The sequence below is a fragment of the Mercurialis annua genome, linkage group LG7, assembly GCF_937616625.2.
Source record: "Mercurialis annua linkage group LG7, ddMerAnnu1.2, whole genome shotgun sequence".
Lineage (NCBI taxonomy): Eukaryota > Viridiplantae > Streptophyta > Magnoliopsida > Malpighiales > Euphorbiaceae > Mercurialis > Mercurialis annua.
Window position 1 is genome coordinate 42,483,803 of NC_065576.1, and position 19,810 is coordinate 42,503,612.

At 38.8% G+C, this 19,810-nt stretch overlaps 2 protein-coding genes and 1 non-coding gene across 24 annotated transcripts in view; 2 read left to right on the forward strand and 1 right to left on the reverse strand.

Annotated features, from left to right (window-relative positions):
* The first annotated feature begins 20 nt into the window (after positions 1-20).
* LOC126657443 (probable protein S-acyltransferase 1) lies at positions 21-1,881 on the forward strand. The gene is made up of 5 exons (XM_050352133.2): positions 21-437; positions 640-822; positions 917-1,180; positions 1,255-1,488; positions 1,655-1,881. Exons 1-5 carry the CDS (start codon positions 159-161, stop codon positions 1,820-1,822), a joined length of 1,128 nt encoding a protein of 375 aa, XP_050208090.1. The 5' UTR covers positions 21-158; the 3' UTR covers positions 1,823-1,881.
* Positions 1,882-2,680: 799 nt separating this feature from the next.
* LOC126654487 (ubiquitin-like-conjugating enzyme ATG10) overlaps positions 2,681-19,810 on the forward strand; it is a 36,574-nt gene continuing 19,444 nt past the window's right edge. For 5 of the 22 annotated variants that reach the window (XR_008789498.1, XR_008789496.1, XR_008789497.1 and 2 more), the window contains exons 1-6: positions 2,689-2,884; positions 4,612-4,954; positions 5,167-5,259; positions 5,381-5,496; positions 5,679-5,776; positions 6,232-6,445. Coding sequence is in view for 18 of the 22 variants with exons in the window: in XM_056103695.1 (XP_055959670.1) it covers positions 4,665-4,954; positions 5,167-5,259; positions 5,381-5,496; positions 5,679-5,776; positions 6,232-6,444 (810 nt within the window). In the remaining 4 variants the exon portion in view is untranslated. Of the gene's footprint in view, positions 2,885-4,610; positions 4,955-5,166; positions 5,260-5,380; positions 5,497-5,678; positions 5,777-6,213; positions 6,446-8,981; positions 9,524-10,552; positions 18,766-19,810 lie in introns of those variants that run through there. The other 17 variants (XM_056103701.1, XM_056103702.1, XM_050348360.2 and 14 more) reach the window with 17 other exon arrangements.
* On the reverse strand, positions 11,082-11,189 carry LOC126658925 (small nucleolar RNA R71). The gene has a single exon (XR_007634491.1). It is a non-coding gene; the product is annotated as a small nucleolar RNA R71 (small nucleolar RNA).

The window sequence follows — 19,810 nt, forward strand, 5'->3', positions numbered from 1 at the left end:
AAGGAGGGAAATCTTAAGATTTAAGGCTCAATTGGGCCTATTCGTCGGCCCAACATAAATTGGGCTTTTCAGGCCCATTAAAAGGTAACCGCCTTTTTTCAGTTTTTAAACTATCTTTTCCTTTGAAGAAATCAGAAACTGAACAGAAACGAGTGAAAATGGAGTCTGATAGTAATTCACAAGAAGGGAGTAGCGAAGATGAAATCCACATGGAAGCGATTTCACTCTCAACTCCTCCGCCAACCACCGCGACGGTGAAGAGAGCAAACGAAACCAAGGTCAACAACGCATCAAAATGTTTCAGAGATGTTTTTGGTAAAATAAAGGAGAAAATGGTAGCAGTTACAAAATTTGCCGAGGAGAAATGGCTTAAACAATGCGGATTTTCTGCTTATTCGGATAGAACAAGAGCTTATCAGATTTGGCCAGGGAACAATGTACGTATAAACAGGGGCGGAACTAGCTTAAGCGGAATTAGAGGCTTAATCGTATACAATTTTTCTGGAGGGCTAACTGTATAAAATTGACTATATTAAAAATTTGGGCGGGGAATGCCCCCTCAGGCGGCCGCCCCTGCGTATGAACTTGTGACGAAATTAATGAAAAACTATGAAAATTCATGTTTAATTCAATATGCAGGTGTTTTTCTTCCATGGAAGGCTTGTATTTGGGCCGGATCCTAGAGGATTAGTACTGACTACTGCTTCAATTATAATCTCAAGTTGGATTTTTACAATGTATAACGATGGTGACGATGGCGATGATCATTTACCAGTTCATTCTACTCTGCTCGTCACTCTCTCCTTGCTTCTAACAATAACTGTAATTTGATTTTGATTTTTATTTTGATCTTCTCGTTCTTTCTTTTAATTAATTCTATTCAATTTGATTTTGAATTTATAAAATGTAAATGCAGGCTCTAGTCAGTTTATTTCTAGTGAGTTCAAGTGATCCAGGTATAATTCCTAGAAATGATCAAACAACAATGGAGGAAATTACCGGTACGAGCAACGGTAACAGAAGGAAGAAGATAACAATCAATGGAGTAGAATTGAAACTGAAATACTGTCGAATTTGCAAGATTTTCCGGCCTCCGAGGAGTTGTCATTGTGCAATTTGCAATAACTGTGTAGAGAAATTCGACCACCATTGCCCTTGGATTGGTCAATGTGTTGCACTGGTAATCCTGATTTTATTCCATTCTCTATATAAATTGCAGCTTATTATACTTACATGAATTGCAAATTTGTGCAGCGAAATTATCGATTCTACATGACATTTTTGATCTCAGCTTTGTGTTTGGTAATCTTCATATTCGTATTCTCGTTTTGGAGAATTCAACGAAGAATGTTGCGAATCGGGTCTGGATTGCTTGGGATGCTTATGAACTCTCCTGAAAACCTAGCTTTAACTTTGTTCAGTTTTGGTGCTATTTGGTTCCTTGCTGGCCTTACTATCTTCCATTTCTACTTGATTGCAATTAATCAGGTTGGTTCTCAAGTTTAATTTTTTTTTTTAAAAAACCGGGTGGCATTAACTTTTTACTTTTGATCAATTTGGTACCTTAATCTGAAAAAAAATTAGTATTTGATTTGCATTATAATTACTACATTGTTGGGTTTCTTAGCAATTATAATTTTTATTATTTTGGCAGACATCGTATGAGAATTATAGGCAAAGCTACGTGGAGTCTGAAAATCCATTTGATAAGGGGTTATTACGTAATATTAAGGAGGCTTTGTTTTCGAAATTGGCTCCTTCTAGAGTTGATTTTCGTGTTGAAGTTGAACCAAGTGGACATTCAAATGCTGAGGAAGTTTAAGATAAATATGTGAAGATACATAAATATTTTTCTACTCTTTTTTGACAACTTTTATTGTAAATGGGATGGGTCAACTCGTGATATATTCAACATTGACTCAGTATTAATCACTTTAATGTTGAAATATCTCATACTATAGATTCAACATTGACCCGGTATTAATCACTTTAATGTTGAAATATCTCATACTATAGATTCTTGATCTAACCCAATCCACCTCCTTTAGTAAAATGACCATACGCAAACAACCATTTTAATTATAAAGAATATGGTATTACCTTTAAAATAAGTGATAAAATTTTATTAGTATATGAAGTTTTGATACCTCTATCATAATTTTAAATATCGTATAACAATAATAATATAAATTTTTGAAATATTATGCTTAAAGAATAAGTTTATCCAGTGCAATAAGCAGATGAAGTTGAAGTCTTTTGAAAAAAAAAAGACGAAGGTACTGTTAACTAAATGCTACAAATGGCATGAATTAGAGTTAACGGTTTTAAAAAAAAAAAATAAAGGGTCAATTTCGGTTTTTGAATTGTGACTCGGATCAAATAACTTACTCGTATCCATTTTGATTAATTAAAAATAAGAATCTTAATTTTTAGATCAATTAAGATAATACTCTCTATTTTTAGATAATTAAGGATAAAACTGGATCATCTTGATATCGAACTTGTTCATATTAAATATTTTATTCTTAATAGATCTAAAAATAAAAAGTTTTATCATTAATTGATCAAAATAGCTGAAAGTGAGTCATTACAGCTTAAATTATAAATTGAGGGACTGAGTTAACCCTTTTTCTGGGACCGATTAGCGACAAACTACTAGTCCGTACTTATTCTTGAAACGGTGGAGACTGAAAATAGTGACAAACGTTTCCGTCATCGCTAACTTTTAATTTTCCTTCGTTTCAAAAAAAATAATATCGATTGTCTTTCAGAAACTTGATTTGATCGTCGCTGCTCCTCCCTAGATCTCCGTTATACTCCTCCCTCCGCCGTCTTCCCACTTCCTTGTTAATCATCCAACGGCGATCTGGGTCCATTAAACCGGGTTTGTTTTTTATTTATATTTTTTTTATATAAATTTTCATTTGATCTTGTCTCATTTGCAAACAATTAATGAGGATTCTCATATATCAATTTACTGTGCTGATAGTGAGGATTCTCAGATATCAATTCAAAATTATTCTGTTGCATTTTTAATTTTTTTTTGTTTAAATAAATGTACTTATTTTAGAGGTGCATACTCTGCAAAATTATCTTGTAGCCTATGGATAATTAAGTTCTCTTAGAATTTTGGTTTTGTTCTTAGGAAGCTGGTGTATATAATAAGCTGTAAGCTGCACCCATGGTATGCTTATCATCCTGTATTAAGCTTGGGATTATGTCTGTTTGATTAGGCCTTTAGGTCAATAGATTTTGAATCATATAGGCTTTAAAATAGCAGAAATTATAATCTCTTGAGTAGAGAAACCAACTCCATAGCTTTCGATTAGCGGAGGGGGAGAGAGTTGAAAATGTCAGCAATAAACGCTTAACAACGGAATCAAAATGTCAACAATAGGACTGAGTGTGTGGCGTATGGAATAGAGGTGGCCAAGGACCAGGTTGATGGGTTGAACCGTGAACCGGTCTGGTCTGGAACTGAAACCGGCGCAGTTTCGGTTCCAAACAAAATTTCTTTTAAAGAATATGTTTTAATTATTTACTTTACGTATTTATTGAAAATTAAATGATTTTATTAGTTGTAAGTATAATTAGTCACTTACTGTAAAATTTAATTATAATTGCAACTTAATTTGACATATATAGATTTCAGGGGCGGAACTAGCTTTTGTGAAATGGGGGGACGAAATCATACAAATTTTATTTTGAGGGGGCGAAATACATAAAAATTACTATTTTTTTTCAAAAAAAATAAAAATTCAAGGGTGTTTTTGTTTAAAAAAAAAATTTGCAGGGGCGGTCGCTACCTGGTTCCGCCCCTGATAGATTTACTATTAACTTTTTTTTATTTTTATTTTTGGAACCGGCCGAAACCGGAATTATGAATTGAAACCGGCTGGTTGCGAACTGGCCCATAACCATCCAAGGGCCGGTTCAAGTGTTCATTGAACAGTAAACCGGCGGTTCCGGTTTATGAACTGTTGCCACCTCTAGTATGGAAGGAAAATATATTAGAGATGACTATGCTGGGAATACGTTTGCTTCTCTCCCTATTTTCTTTGGGTTATTGCTTTTTGATTAATTAAGCAAGTGGGTATGTCTGTGTGTTTCACTTAGTTCATAGATGATAAGTTTAAATACAGAAAAATTGGATACATGGAAAAGTTTATTGAATTGATCCATAGTTTTGGTTTTGAATTTGTTTATTGGGTGTTTTAGATACTGGACTCTTCTTGATAATAGTACTTACTTCCATTTATATACATATCTCCAAAACTGTTGCGAGTTGTGGCTTGTTGACTGTCCGCCATAGTGATGAAAACTAAAGTAGTTTGTTATTTTTTTACATGTATGTAATAGTACTTGCATCCATTTATATGCATATATCCAGAATTTATGGTTTTTTAATGTAATTTTTTGCGCATTCCTATAGTAGTTTGTTAGTTAATCCTTGGTAATTGATTTTGGTTCTTATTTTTTGTTTTAAATTTGGGTTACTCTTTGATTATAATTGTAATTCTGATTTTGAGTGTGTATTGTCAATTTCTCATGCTTATGAAATGAACCCTAAAAGCTTAAATCTAGGGCATTTCCTTGTGGTCTATGTTGTAGAAAAGGCAAATCAATCATGGAAGTTTCAACTTGGAGTGGAACACTTACATTGGATGAGTTCACAGTTGCAGCTAATGCTTTTGCAGATAAATGGAAAAGGAGTAACTCTTCTTTCCCTCCTTGGTTATGGGTTAATAACACCCCGAAACCGCCTTTTCTTGGTTCTACACGAGTTAATTATTCTACTTTCAAGTAGCTATTATTGCAATACTGATGCAGATTCGCTATCTTTACGTAGCTGTCTTACGACTCTTTATCTTTGTTTTCTCATCAGATGGATGTTTACTTATCATTGGAGAACATATGTCTTCATGATCTTGACAACAAAAATGATAAAAATGTAGTAATTATCTACGTCCTTATTTGCTGTTCATCACCATAATTGTTTCTATGTTTATCGTTTACTCTGGGTTTGCCACACCTTGCTATTTCTATATTGCCACTGAGAAGTGATTTTACTTAGAATAAGTGGCGTTCAGGATTTTGGATTGGTGTTGTAACACAGCTCGAATCACAAATTTTTTTGCATAATTAATGTGAATTTTTTTTTTCTAGTACAATTGTGATGAAGGAAGTTGCATCAAGGAAGAAGAGGCTTCTTTCTCTCGGAAAGAAGAGGCAATTGATGGCGAAGATGATGCCACTTTGGTATTCTTTTCTCTTATCTTAAGGCCTTAGCTTATGTAAAGTGGTTCATGTTTCAGTTGTGCTAGTTTGTGTTACAGTTAATGGATAATTTGTTCTTGATCTGGCTTTTTTTTGTACTAAGGTTTGTTCAATGCTGCAAGGTACATAGCAATAATCAGCTACATTACTACGATTTCCATATAGTTTACAGTGCTTCATACAGGGTTCCGGTGTTTTATTTCCGAGGATATTGCAGTGGTATGTTTTGGTCAGCAGAGCACTATGGTTGTATGATATAAATTTCTATATGTTTTGACATGTTGATTTCGATCAGCTACTTGATTAACATCCTAGCAGCTGTTTTAACTAAAATTTAATTTTGCAATTAATCAAGTTAATTGGATGTTTGTTGAGCTCCCTGATTTTGGTTTATTCTATAGATGGAAGTCTGTTACAGTTGAACCAAATTGAAAAGGACCTTCCTACTTGCTCTGCAAAGGTGTTGCTGGAATCAAAATGGACTTTTATAACTCAGGAGGTGTCTTTTCCCTTTTTCTCATTTCCGGCTCTTGGTTCAATAATCTCTTGCATATATTTACTAGTGTCTACTACTTGCTCGTTTGTTGTGGTTCCATGTTGAATATGATGCAGGAAAAATAAAATTGCATTGTCCATTTCATGTAGTATTTACTGATGTGATCTTTGTTTTTTTTATTAAGAATGAAGTGGATTAGTTTTAGTTCATTCAGGGAAGTTATCACATGAAACATTCAACAGATGTTATAGTTTGTGTTTGGCAACATCGTCTATGAAATTGCAGTGTAGAAATATAACAATTAGGCTGTATTAGAGGCTTACAGTTGTAAATCCTACATTATGCAATTGATATGATTTAAACGAGGCATTGCCCTATGCATTTTAATTGTGAAAGAAATTTCTTTACTTATTAAATTCATGATAATAATTTGGCAATAGTAATTTATATGAATACAGGAGCATCCATACTTGAACAGGCCATGGTATAAGTTACATCCTTGCGGAACCAGCGAATGGATGAAATTGCTTTTTATGGGCGACGCTGCATCAATTGAGAAGAGAGTGCCATTTGAATTGTATCTCATTTCGTGGTTCTCGGTCGTCGGACAAGTTTTTAGTTTCAGGATTCCTGTAGCAATGGTGAATCATGCTACTGTAACTGATGGCTAAGGTATGCTTTAGATAACAAATATGAGTTGGCGGCAAATGATCAAACAAAATCACCTGTCTTATAAGAGTGTGTGGTGGGATTCTTCCGATGAGCATCAGTGTTGGGGTTTTTTGACATTTTTGTGCCGGGTTTTTGACATTATTATGCGCCCATTGCATTGGTATTTTCGGATTTGTGCCCCAGGCAACATAAATTCTCATTTTGTGCCTGGGGCTCACCCAGCCCGCAATGGCATATTGCTGGCTAGTTTCTCCCCAGTCAGTGATACACTCTCTTTCCAATCATTGGACCAGACTATGATTGGGTAATTATTAATTGCCAAATCAATTATTTAAAAATAAAATCAAATAAAATTTATTGTTTTGATCGTTTTTAACGTTGAGAAATTTGGCAAAAAATAGGATAATAAATTTAGTGTAGACTATGATTGAGCATTTTTAAGTATTTTACTGTTATAGGATTTTGAGTGTTTTCAATCTTTTTTTACCGTTTTGAAATTTGATAAAAATATATGATAGTAATAAATTACTAGTGTTTTGTACATAATTTTTAAAAAGACATACACAATAATGGAAGTAATCGTGAAATGTTATATATATAATTATTTGTACAACAATAAAAAATATAAAACACAACTAATAGTTTGGTTTATCCGGGGTCCGTAAGTTTGTCCTCATGTCGTAACCCCTGTTCAGACGTCGATTCATTTAGGAATTAGTCAATCGCCGGTAACCTCTGCCATCTGGGGTGGTGCTGCGGTCATTACTATCACTGTTTGGACTGTCCACATCCTCTCTCGTCCTCGCCACAGTCGTCATCAAGAGTAGGCGCTTGAGACGAGGGGTTCCCTAACCCCAGGGAAAAAGGAGGCTGAATGTCACGAAACCCACTGAACGACTGTGAGTCAGGATCTAAATTGTACACCTAGTCGTCAGTAATCGAAAATGCAGCTGGGAGGGACTCTGAGTCAGGTGGAAAGAGGACGTCGGGTCATGTGACGTCGGGTCATGTGACGTCGTGCCATAATCAAACTGACGTGGCGGCTCTGGAATGTAGCCCTCAAGAAGCTGAGTAAGACTCCCAACTGGAAGTGCACACGGAGTGGACCAGTTGTCATCAAATAATCCACCAAACTGCTGAGCTGGAGGTGTCTGCGTCGGCGGTGGAGCCTAAAACGGGGTAAAAGCGAAACCCGGATGCTAGGAGAAGTCTACCGGCGTGGCCAGCGGAGTAGTGTAAGCTGTCTGCCCAAATGACTGGTCAACATAAGGCATAGACGCAGGCATTGCTGAAAAAAAAGAAGCTGGTGGCCCCTGGGTCTGCGAAGAGGTGCTCTCGTGGTAATGCATAGGTCCGAAATACCGCCGCATGAAGTCCTCAATATCTCCGTGAAAGTCAAACTGAAAAAAATGAGCTAGTCACTATAATTATTGATTTTAGATCCATAAATATGTAAACTGAAACTGAAACATACCGGCGTGGGGAGAGGGTCCTGCGGCGTGGCCAGCGGAGTAGTGTAAGCCGTCTGTCCAAATGACGGGTCAACATAAGATTCCAAATGACGGGTCAACATAAGACAGACGTAGGCGGTACCGAAAAAGACAAAGCTGGTGGCGCCTGAGTCTGCGAAGAGGTGCTCCCGTAATAATGTGTAGACTTGTAATACCGCCGAATGAAGTCCTCGGTATCCCCGTGAAAGATGACCTAAAAAAAACGAATTGGTCATTATAATTACTGATTTTAGAACCATAAAAATGTTAATTAAAATTCAAACGTAACGGTTGGGGGAGAGGGTCTGCCGGGATCTCATGGGTCTCCTCTTTCTGTCTGGCTCTGCCTCTATGACGTCCTCGTATACGCTGTATATCCACCGCCGGGGGATCGATGTGAGGTAATGTGTGTGGCGGAACAGCACGCTCGGGTGGTGGCCCTCTGACGTCCCGCTTGCTAACTGGGAACTGCGAGCGTAAGTCCCAAAACTCAACCCGCCTCAGACTGCAAGCGGATCCTCTCCATGGTTTCTCGCTATAAAAAGTAAAATTAGATCGTCATGTATTATATATTATTAACAAAAATAAATAATGAAAAATAGTAACAGGGTTACGTACATGAGAATTGGTCTCTGCCCCGTGATGCGTAATCCATCTCCTGCTGATGCGCCTACACCAGTCCTTGTACTCTGAATGGAAGTGGGGCTGATGCTCGAATATCTTGCTGTGTACCACAAATTTCTTTCTAGAGTTCCAAATGTCGATATACTCTCTAAAAGCGGTCTGAAAGTCTGAGCTCCCCTTGAATTGGACGCCATGCTGGATGTGGAGCTGCATGGGGGCTTGCGGAATAGGCTGAATCAGTCCAAACTGCTGAAGCACCCTGTCCGGCTGGTGCCACTCGATAATGTGGTAGTAGATAAGTGGGACGCGCGTGATAGGAGTATTTTACTCCTATCTAGAGTGTCGTTTCCGCATGCTTTTATAACGTTTTATCACGGTTTTATGGTATTTCGAATGCTTTACTACGTGTTTTAATATTTCAGGTACTTAGGAGCATTGCGGAAGCATTTTGGTGCAAAAGTTGGAAAAGACGACAAAAGCAATGCGGAAGCTCATTTGCAAATCTGAAAATCTGACCCCTGTGCACTATTTGACCAATTTGGACTAGCTAGGAGCCTCAAATGAACTCGTGATCTTCACGAAAGTTAAAGTAGACGTCCTAAGCTTTGCAACGGTTCAAGAATCGACTCAATCGGACATTTCTACACCGAGTTATGAAGGTTTGAAGATCGAGTTCCGGAGCAGAAAATGGTTGCTCGAATCGAGCTCCTCATTTAGCCCAAGGAGCTCTATTCGAGTTTGGGCTTGCTGGAAAGGGGAAATCTGATTTCAAGATGCAACAAGGCTTTATTAATTTGCTATTTTGGGCCCAACACATGTGTAAATGAATGTTTGTCTTTTTCATTCTTTTGTAAGTACTATAAAAGCAACCTTACCTCTATTTTAGGTTAAGAATTATTCCTAGACTTTATTCTATGATTGTACTTTTGAATTCTCTCCTAATTTTAGAAATCCCTAAGTTTTAGTCTTCTTCTTCAATAGAATTTCCAGATTTTTATATTTCCACCATTGTTGAGATCTTTGAAGCTTTATTGGATGAACAAGTTTTATTTTCTATTGCAACTTTTATTGTGGGTTTTTCATCTTATTGTAAGTACTCTTTAACCATATCTTCCATTTATGATTTTGTTAATTTAGCTCTTAGTATGTGTAGCTAATCCCCCATGTTTGGGGTTGAGATGATTTCATTCATGTTGTGTTAATTGGTATGTTTGATTGGTTATATGCTTGTTCTAATTCTAGTTTCTAATGCTTGTGTTAGCTTAGCTATCTAATGCATGATTTAGTGTTTGCTTGACTCATTGAGAAATGGTTAGGTGAATAGACTTTGGAATTAGAAGCCTAGATTGTAATACCACGAGAGTGGATTAGGATTTAGGTGACCTTGAATTTGTTGATTAATTGATGTTGGGTAATTGGTTTTGTTTAGTATCACGAGAGTGAGCTAGGCATTAATTGATTACTTGATTATTGATTTTGTCGTTCTTAGAGGCTCGAGAGAGCGGGAACGGTGCACTAGGCACAACTAGGCCCTTGCTAGATACCAATTCATCCATTACTATGTATGCATGACCTAGGAATAATTTCAACCCCTAGGCACCTTTTACTTATTGATTAAAGTCGTTATTATTATAGTTGCTTGAATTGTTAGTTTAATTGTTTAGTTGTTTAGGGGCTATTTAGTTATTAATCTTACTTGAAACTTCAACCATTTATGTTTCGCTAAACGAATTGAATCATAACTAAAATTCATTCTCATCAATTGCTCCTAATTCAATCCTTGTGGGTTCGATCTCGTATTTACCGAGTATTACGAGTTGGGTTTTTGCTCCACAAGTTTTTGGCGCCGTTGCCGGGGAGTGACAAATGTTTATTGATTGATTGAAATTAGTTATTGTTCGGTCGAGTTAGCTCTATTTTCTGTTTTTATCACTTTTGTTGTTTTTGCTTCTTTCCGAATTTACGCGTGGTTTGTTTGTTGTTGTTTGTGTAGGAGATCGACTATAATGTATGCACAATACACGAAGGGCCAATCTTCCGCTAGAACCGTTTCAAGACAACCTCGGGAGATTGGAAAGAAGTGTGAGAAGGGAGAATCGTATACCTGTTATCATGGAACATGGGGAAGATAACTATGAGGAGGAGCAATATCACCCTCAAAACGATGGAGTGAGGCAACATCCGCCTCCTCCACTCGATGAGAGAAATCGGCAAGAGCAACAAGGGGACAATCACCCTCAAGTTCATTGGGTGCTTTGCAAGACCGGTCACCGCGGCTACTTTTTGAAATCAAGCCTAGCACGATTCAACTCCTAGAGAATTGGTGCCAATTCTTTGGGTTACCAAGTAAGGCTCCGAATGAACACATAGCCAAGTTCTTGGGAGTGTTGGACACATTCAACACCGCCGATCAAATCAAACTTCAGATGTTTCCAGTCTCACTAAGAGATAAGGCTAGCTTGTGTCTTCGGTCATTACCTAATGCATCATTTCACAAGTACTTTCTGATGGGGAGAACCGCAAAGTTGACAAAAGACATCATTGATTATTACCAATATGAGGGGGAATCTCTCTATGAAATTTGGGAGAGGTTCAAGGATCTCCAAAGGCACGTACCTCATCATCGACTTGTAAGGGAGCATGTGCTTCAAATATTCTATAATGGTTTGGGTGAGATCTTGACCATTGATTCGGCCGCGGGAGGTTCTTTGATGCAAAAGACGCTTGATGAGGCTAATGAGTTGATTGAAAAATTGGCTATGGTGAGTAGCACTTGGTCCTCGAAAAGGAGAAGACCACCGGCTCAAAAGGCATTAATGACACTTGACCAATCCAAGGAGTTTGAAGCAATGAAAGCTATGAATGCCTCTTTGCAAAGTCAAGTTGATGCCTTGAAGAAGCAAGTGGCTCCACGGAATGCTCCGGTTGCGTATGTCCAAGTAGGTTGTGAGCATTGTGGAGATTTCAATCATGGAAGTAATGAGTGCTATGCCACGGGTCAAGCGTGGAGCGAACAATGTGGGAGGTCAACGCCAAGGGAATGATCCTTACTCGAATACCTATAATCCGGGGTGGAGAAACCATCCTAATTCGGATAGAAGAATCAAGAGGGCCAAGGCAATGTGCAAGCAAATCAACAAGCGGATCCTAGTTTCCAAGGAGGAAGTAGGCCCCAACAACAAGGTCCTTATCAAGGCCCTTATCATAACCATAAAGGGCAAGGAAACAACTATGGTGGTAGACCTCAACACCCTCCGGGATTCAAACCACAAAAGAATACGGATGAGGGAAATGTGCTTTCCAAGGTACTAGCGAAGTTAGAGAAAATGGAGCAAAGGGAGAAGAATCAAGCTTCTACTACCCATCATTTGGAAACTCAAATTTCTCAAATGGCGATTTCGCTTCAAGGAAGATCTCAAGGAGGGTTGCCATCCACTACGGAAAACAACCCTAGAGAACAAGTTAAGGCGGTAGAGCTCCGAAGCGGGAGAAACCTTGAGAAAGCCAATGGGAAGAAGCATGTTGTTGAGGAGGATGAGCCTCAAGTGGTTGTTGATGTAGCAAGCTCAAGTCAAGAACTACAAACAAAATGTGAGGAAGTGGTTATCGAGGTTGAAGAGCCCTATGTGAGGCCATCACCGCCGCCACCGTTTGTACCACCGGTTCCATTCCCAAGCCGGTTAAGGAAAGCTTAAGGGAACGAAAAATTTCACAAGTTCCTTGAGATTTTCAAGAAATTGCAAATCAATCTAAGCTTGGCGGATGCACTTCGGGAGATGCCCCAATATGCCAAATTCTTAAAAAAACATAATTATGAACAAGCGTAGTTGGGAGCAAGGTGGGACAATACCGCTCACGGAGCATTGTAGTTCCATAATCCAAAGCAACTTACCGATAAAGCTTAAAGATTCAGAGAGTTTTTTTATACCTTGCACCATAGGAAATATGAATGCTATAAATTGCTTATGTGATCTTGGGGCAAGTATTAATTTGATGCCATTGTTTCTTTTTAGGTCTTTGTTTGGTGATCAACCGGTAAAACAGACCTCGATGGTATTGCAACTTGCCGATCTCTCTCAAAAAGCCGTATGGGATAGTGGAAGACGTACTCGTTAAAGTGGATAAATTCATCTTTCCGGTGGATTTTGTGACCTTAGACTATGCGGTAAATAAAGAATGTCCTATGATTCTTGGTCGCCCTTTTATGAACACCGGGCGTGCTCTCATCGATGTTCATGCCGGCAAGCTCACCTTGAGAATTGATGAGGAAAGTGTGGAGTTTGATATGAAGAGAGTGATGTGGAATGCCATCGAGGAGGAGTATTGCATGAGGATTGATGTGATTGATGAGATTGTGGAAGAGCAACTCCGGGAGAATGTGCAGTTGTTGAACGAAGCAAAGAGGGTAGAAATTTGTCCTCAACAAATCTCTCAAGTTTCGTTTCATTTCGGGTCGGGGAATGATGAATATACTAGAGAGGATGAACCGAAGCCGGAAAGTTTAAACAAGAGCAATGGTGTGACTCCACCATCTTCGGAGTTTCCCCCGAAGGTTGAAATGAAGTCGCTTCCGCCACACCTCCGGTATACTTTTGTTGGGGAAAATGAGACCTTGCCGATAATCATCTCAAATAAGATCTCTAAGGATCAAGAAAGGAAGGTTGTGCAAGTAGTGAAAGAGCACATGTTAGCAATGGGTGGCAAATCTCCGACATTCGAGGTATAAGTCCTCAAATTGTGATGCATAAGATTAATCTCAAAGACGAGTCAAAGAAGTCGACTCAAAGGCAACGAAGATTAAATCTGAATATGAAGGAGGTAGTTCACAAAGAGATCGTCAAGCTCCTCGACGCCGGAATAATCTATCCAATTTCGGATAGTGAGTGGGTTAGTCCTATTCAATGTGCTCCTAAAAAGGGAGGTATGACAATGGTGGAGAGCGAAAAAGGAGAGCAAATCTCCACAAGGACGGTAACCGGTTGGCGAGTATGCATCGATTATCGGAAGCTCGACGAGGTAACCCGAAAAGATCACTTTCCGTTACCATTTATCGATCAATGTTAGAAAGGGTAGCGGGACACAAGTTTTATTGTTTCCTTGATGGGTACTCCGGTTACAATCAAATATTAATTCTCCCGGAAGATCAAGAGAAGACGACCTTCACATGCCCCTACGGTACCTTTTGCATACCGGCGAATGCCCTTCGGACTATGCAACGCACCCGCCACATTCCAAAGATGTATGACCTCAATCTTCAACGACATAATTGAGGATATAATGGAGGTGTTCATGGATGATTTCTCCGTGTTTGGCGATTCGTTCGATGGTTGTTTAGCGAATCTAAGGCGGGTTTTAGCACGATGTGTGGAGACAAATTTGGTACTAAATTGGGAAAAGTGTCATTTCATGGTGGATGAAGGCATTGTACTCGGGCATAGGATATCGGAGGCGGGAATTGAAGTGGATAGGGCAAAGACGGCGGTTATTGAAAAATTAGTCGCTCCGGCTACGGTCAAAGGAGTTCGGGCATTTTTGGGCCACGTGGGTTTTTACCGGCGATTCATTAAGGATTTTTCATCTATTGCACGGCCTTTGACAAGTTTGCTAGTAAAAGATGCACCGTTTGACTTCACAAAGGAATGTCAAGATGCTTTTGAGAAACTAAAGGAGGCACTTGTGACCGCTCCCATTATCTCATCTCCAGATTGGAGTTTGCCTTTTGAGCTAATGTGTGACGCTAGTGACCAAGCATTGGGTTGGGTGTTGGGGCAAAGAAAGGACAAGCGGGTGCATGTGATCTACTACGCTAATAGAACTATGGCGGGAGCACAACTCAACTATACCACTACCGAAAAGGAAATGTTGTCGGTTGTCTTTGCCCTCGACAAGTTTAGACAATATTTGCTTGGGTCGAAATGCATCATATACACCGACCATGCCGCTTTACGGTATCTATTCACTAAGCAAGATGCGAAGCCAAGGCTCATTCGGTGGATTCTTCTCATGCAAGAGTTCGATGTAGAAATCCGAGATAAGAAAGTTACGGAGAATGTGGTAGCGGATCACCTTTCGAGATTCGAGAATCCGGAACCAATTCCTATTGGTGTGGAGATTAATGAGCGGTTTCCAGACGAAACGCTTATGATGATTCGGGAAGTGGAGACACCATGGTATGCCGATTTTGCAAATTACCTCTCATCGGAAGTCATGCCTCCGGACTTGACATCCCACAAAAGGAAGAAGTTCTTATCCGATGTTAAAAGGTACTTGTGGGATGAACCTTTCTTGTTTAAAATATGTGGGGATGGAATGTTGTGACGATGTGTGGCCTTGGGCGAAATGATGCCCATTTTGAGTTCATGTCATGAGACCGGACATTATGGTTCGGCAAAAAACTCAGCTAGAGTGCTTGAGAGCGGGTTCTTTTGGCCAACCTTATTTCGTGATGCCAAAGAGTTTGTTGACCATTGTGATCGGTGTCAACGTGTAGGCAACATCTCAAAAAGAGACGAGATGCCTTTGACTTCGGTTCAAGAAGTGGAAATATTTGATGTATGGGGTATTTTCAAAGGGTAAATTGTTGAAGGGATGGTGTGTTAACATGTGTTACAATTCGAAAGAAATGGCTTAAGGCTCAAAGGGGGTGATCTAGTGGTAAGGGTAGACTTTTTAAGTGGTCTTGAACAAAATGGTGATCCTAATGCCATATTCATTTAGCAATTGACACTCAACTATATAGTCTTAAATGGACACCAAGCAAGTTCTAGGAATATAGCACACAACAAACAAGAATTGTAATCAAGGCTCAACATTTTAGAAAAGAATGTGGTGTTATGCACTTATTCAATTCCTATGTTCTCATGCCATTCATGCCCAATTTATTCACAAATGACACAAAATTTTCAAAAATTTGCACATCATGCATCCAAATCCCAAAACAACTATCATGCTCACAATTGTTTTCACCAAAGAACATTTTCACCCAATTTCCATCAAAATTCGTCACACAAAAGCATTTTCATCAGTCAATCAATCATCCTTAGAAGTTGTTTGAATTAGAAAAAAACACATTCATGCCATTAAAGATCGAGAGATGTCACAAGTTGATAAATTTCCAAATTCCGCCGCAATCACAAACATTCAAAACATTCACTATCATGCTTAGAACAAAGATTTAGCGGAGGCGACTCGACAACTAGACCACTAACACAACTAAACAACAAAACAAAATAAAGCACACTAAAGCATAAAATAAGATAAATTTCAACTAACGACATACAATTGACTAACCCTCCTCACACTATTTCGAACTTAGTCCCTAAGCAAGAAATATAAAGCAAAATTGTATGAGTTGAGTTAGAGAAATGCAAATCTTGTTTTAGTCGAATTCCGGTGGTTCAGGCGATGGAGTTGGAGATGGATAGGGGCCCCCCTTGGGCATTGAAATAGGCACGTAATTTCTCCTCGTGACGCCTTTGTCGATCATGAAGCCTCTTTTGGCGATATTCCATACGTGCCCACATCTTGCGTTGATCTTCCATGAATCGGAGTTGTGCGGCTTCAAAATCATTCCTTGCATCCACATTAGGAGCCGGTGGTTCCCATTGTACCCCTTCCGGGACATCTTGATTCTCGGCACTAGTGCCGGCCGCATGTTTGTCTTTCCTCCGCACCGGCTCTTTAGCTCGCCTCGGCTCTACCTCTTGCCTTGGTGATGCGCACAATCTAGGCGGAATTGGTTCGCCGGGATGTCCTTCCACCCAATTATCGTACTTGTATTTTCCCAAAACTCTTTTGTTCCTCACATACCCTCCTATACTCAAGTGATCCATATCGATCATTCGTGGCGGTTGAATTTGATACTTGCTTTCATCAAACTCCGGATCTTTTCTTGCAAAAAACAACACCAACCATCAGAAACCTTTCTTCTTTTGAACTCTAGGAGTCTCTTGGAGCAACTTCATCAAGCGATACGCCAAATGCACTTGTTTGTCCGGTTCCGTGGGTGATACAAAGCTTGCAAAAGGAATAAATCCGACTTCGTTATTTTGTTATGTTCATGGCGTCCATAAAAGGTGTGGCCATACCACTTGAGCAAGACTATGGTAGCAATATCCCGAACCTCTTTCAACTTGGAGACATGTGAGTCGTGGCTCGGTTTACCCGATACCTTGTTCCACACCTCGCTTGCCTCAAAAGCACCCATTTCCGGCAACTCTTTCAATCCCTCATCATTCAATGCAAAATCTTGAAACAAGTTTTCCATGGTGTATTCCAGCTCCTTGCCATCCAACCGAAATGTAATAGAAGTATCGTTGGTTGGTGCAAGAGTGGTGAAGAATTTAAATGTGAGCGCCTCGCATTGATCGTGCGGTATCCTTATCAACTTGTCAAGAAAAAGGAATTGAATATCCCCCTCCAACTTCTCATGAATGCCCAATTTCTTCATAGTCTCCCAACAAATAGCATAAGCATCGGTGACACCCAATTTTGAAAGCTTTTCATAGCGTTCCCCCTCTCTAACCGAACGGATTTCAAAGGGTGCCTTGTATTTCCTTTTGAGAGATCCCGGAGTGTTTACTCCTACTACTCTAGCCCCGGAGGCGGTTGTTTTCTTTGAAGAACGGATAGGTTGTGGTGGTAGCTCCTCTTGAAATTCTTGCTCACTAGGAGGTATGGATTTTTTCTTGGAGGCTCGGCTTGCTCTTGTATTCCAGGACATTGTAGAGGAAGGAAAAGGGTGTTTGAAAGTGTGTTTAGTTTTGAGTTTGGCTTTAGTATGGTGGAGATAGATCTTGGGGAATATTTGTTAAGAAGTTTGTCTAACTTGAATGACTCTTAACTATTAAGAAATTTGTCTAACTTGAAGAATAGGAAAAACATGAGCAAAGAAGTAATTATGTGCCAAAAGAAAAGAAAGAAAAGCAAAAGAAAGAAAGAATAAAGAAAGATAAAAAAAAATAGAAAAAAAAAACAAAGAAAAAGAGTAAAAAGAAACGTTGAATAAAAGGCATGAAAATCAAGATGAAGTTCAAATGTGCAAGAAAATTCCAAGTTAGACAAATAAATGTGATCAAATATCTAGTCGTCAAGTCAATTTTTGTAGCCAAACTATCCCCCTTTACCTACCCCCTAACCCCTAGCCAAGTTACAAACCATACAAAAGACCATATGATAGCAATTGATTACCGAACTAAGTAGGGGAGAATCGGACTAAAAGCAAGCCTATGGTGAATTAGCATTTTTCTTGAGCCTAATTGTGTACACCCCAAACACTTGTGTGTTAGAGTGAATCTTGTAAGTGTAGTTTAATTGTCATCACATTTTATCATTAAAAGTGCATTCATCTCTTGTGTGCATCATTAGCGGTTGTTGATTTTAGACAATATCATTTGAGCCATTGATGAATAGGAGTTCATTTGTTGATACTTGTTCGAGATCGCCATGGTTAGTTACCGTTTGATTTGCCTAAGTTCATTTCTTGCTTGGGACAAGCAAAGATTTAGTGTGAGGAGGTTTGATATGAGTATTTTACTCCTATCTAGAGTGTCGTTTCCGCATGCTTTTATAACGTTTTATCACGGTTTTATGGTATTTCGAATGCCTTATTACGTGTTTTAGTATTTCAGGTACTTAGGAACATTGCGGAAGCATTTTGGTACAAAAGTTGGAAAAGACGACAAAAGCAATGCGGAAGCTCATTTGCAAATCTGAAAAGCTGACCCCTGTGCACTATTTGACCAATTTGGACTATCTAGGAGCCTCAAATGAACTCGTGATCTTCATGAAAGTTAAAGTAGACGTCCTAAGCTTTCCAACGGTTTAAGAATCGACTCAATCGGACATTTCTACACCGAGTTACGAAGGTTTGAAGATCGAGATCCGGAGCAGAAAATGGTTGCTCGAATCGAGCTCCTCATTTAGCCCAAGGAGCTCTATTCGAGCTTGGGCTTGCTGGAAAGGGGAAATCTGATTTCAAGATGTAACAAGGTTTTATTAATTTGCTATTTTGGGCCCAACACATGTGTAAATGAATGTTTGTCTTTTCCCTTCTTTTGTAAGTACTATAAAAGCAACCTTACCTCTATTTTAGGTTAAGAATTATTCCTAGACTTTATTCTATGATTGTACTTTTGAATTCTCTCCTAATTTTAGAAATCCCTAAGTTTTAGTCTTCTTCTTCAATAGAATTTCCAGATTTTTATATTTCCACCATTGTTGAGATCTTTGAAGCTTTATTGGATGAACAAGTTTTATTTTCTATTGCAACTTTTATTTGTGGGTTTTTCATCTTATTGTAAGTACTCTTTAACCATATCTTCCATTTATGATTTTGTTAATTTAGCTCTTAGTATGTGTAGCTAATCCCCCATGTTTGGGGTTGAGATGATTTCATTCATGTTGTGTTAATTGGTATGTTTGATTGGTTAAATGCTTGTTCTAATTCTAGTTTCTAATGCTTGTATTAGCTTAGCTATCTAATGCATGATAGTGTTTGCTTGACTCATTGAGAAATAGTTAGGTGAATAGACTTTGGAATTAGAAGCCTAGATTGTAATACCACGAGAGTGGATTAGGATTTAGGTGACCTTGAATTTGTTGATTAATTGATGTTGGGTAATTGGTTTTGTTTAGTATCACGAGAGTGAGTTAGGCATTAATTGATTACTTGATTATTGATTTTGTCGTTCTTAGAGGCTCGAGAGAGCGGGAACGGTGCACTAGGCACAACTAGGCCCTTGCTAGATACCAATTCATCCATTACTATGTATGCATGACCTAGGAATAATTTCAACCCCTAGGCACCTTTTACTTATTGATTAAAGTCGTTATTATTATAGTTGCTTGAATTGTTAGTTTAATTGTTTAGTTGTTTGGTGCCTATTTAGTTGTTAATCTTACTTGAAACTTCAACCATTTGTGTTTCGCTAAACGAATTGAATCATAACTAAAATTCATTCTCATCAATTGCTCCTAATTCACTCCTTGTGGGTTCGATCTCGTATTTACCGAGTATTACGAGTTGGGTTTTTGCTCAACAGCGCGCACGCCAGAATTGTGCCCCCTCCAATGAATGCGGTTGTAGGTTTCTGATAAGCTCCTTGGAGTATGGCTGCCAACCGATTTGCCCACGTAAATTAAAGAAGTTAATATAATTTATTTGTACTTTTGATTATGGAATGAAATGTTTTAAAAATAACTCACATCCGAATAGCGCAGCCCATCAAGTGCTAATCTGACGGCCGTCAAG

Bases quoted from the DNA above. Each gene is read 5' to 3' on its own strand.
- LOC126657443 (XM_050352133.2), top strand. From the start codon at position 159: ATGGAGTCTGATAGTAATTCACAAGAAGGGAGTAGCGAAGATGAAATC. The intron at 438-639 runs GTACGTATAAAC...TTCAATATGCAG, and splicing joins AGATTTGGCCAGGGAACAAT to GTGTTTTTCTTCCATGGAAG. The intron at 1,489-1,654 runs GTTGGTTCTCAA...TTATTTTGGCAG, and splicing joins ACTTGATTGCAATTAATCAG to ACATCGTATGAGAATTATAG.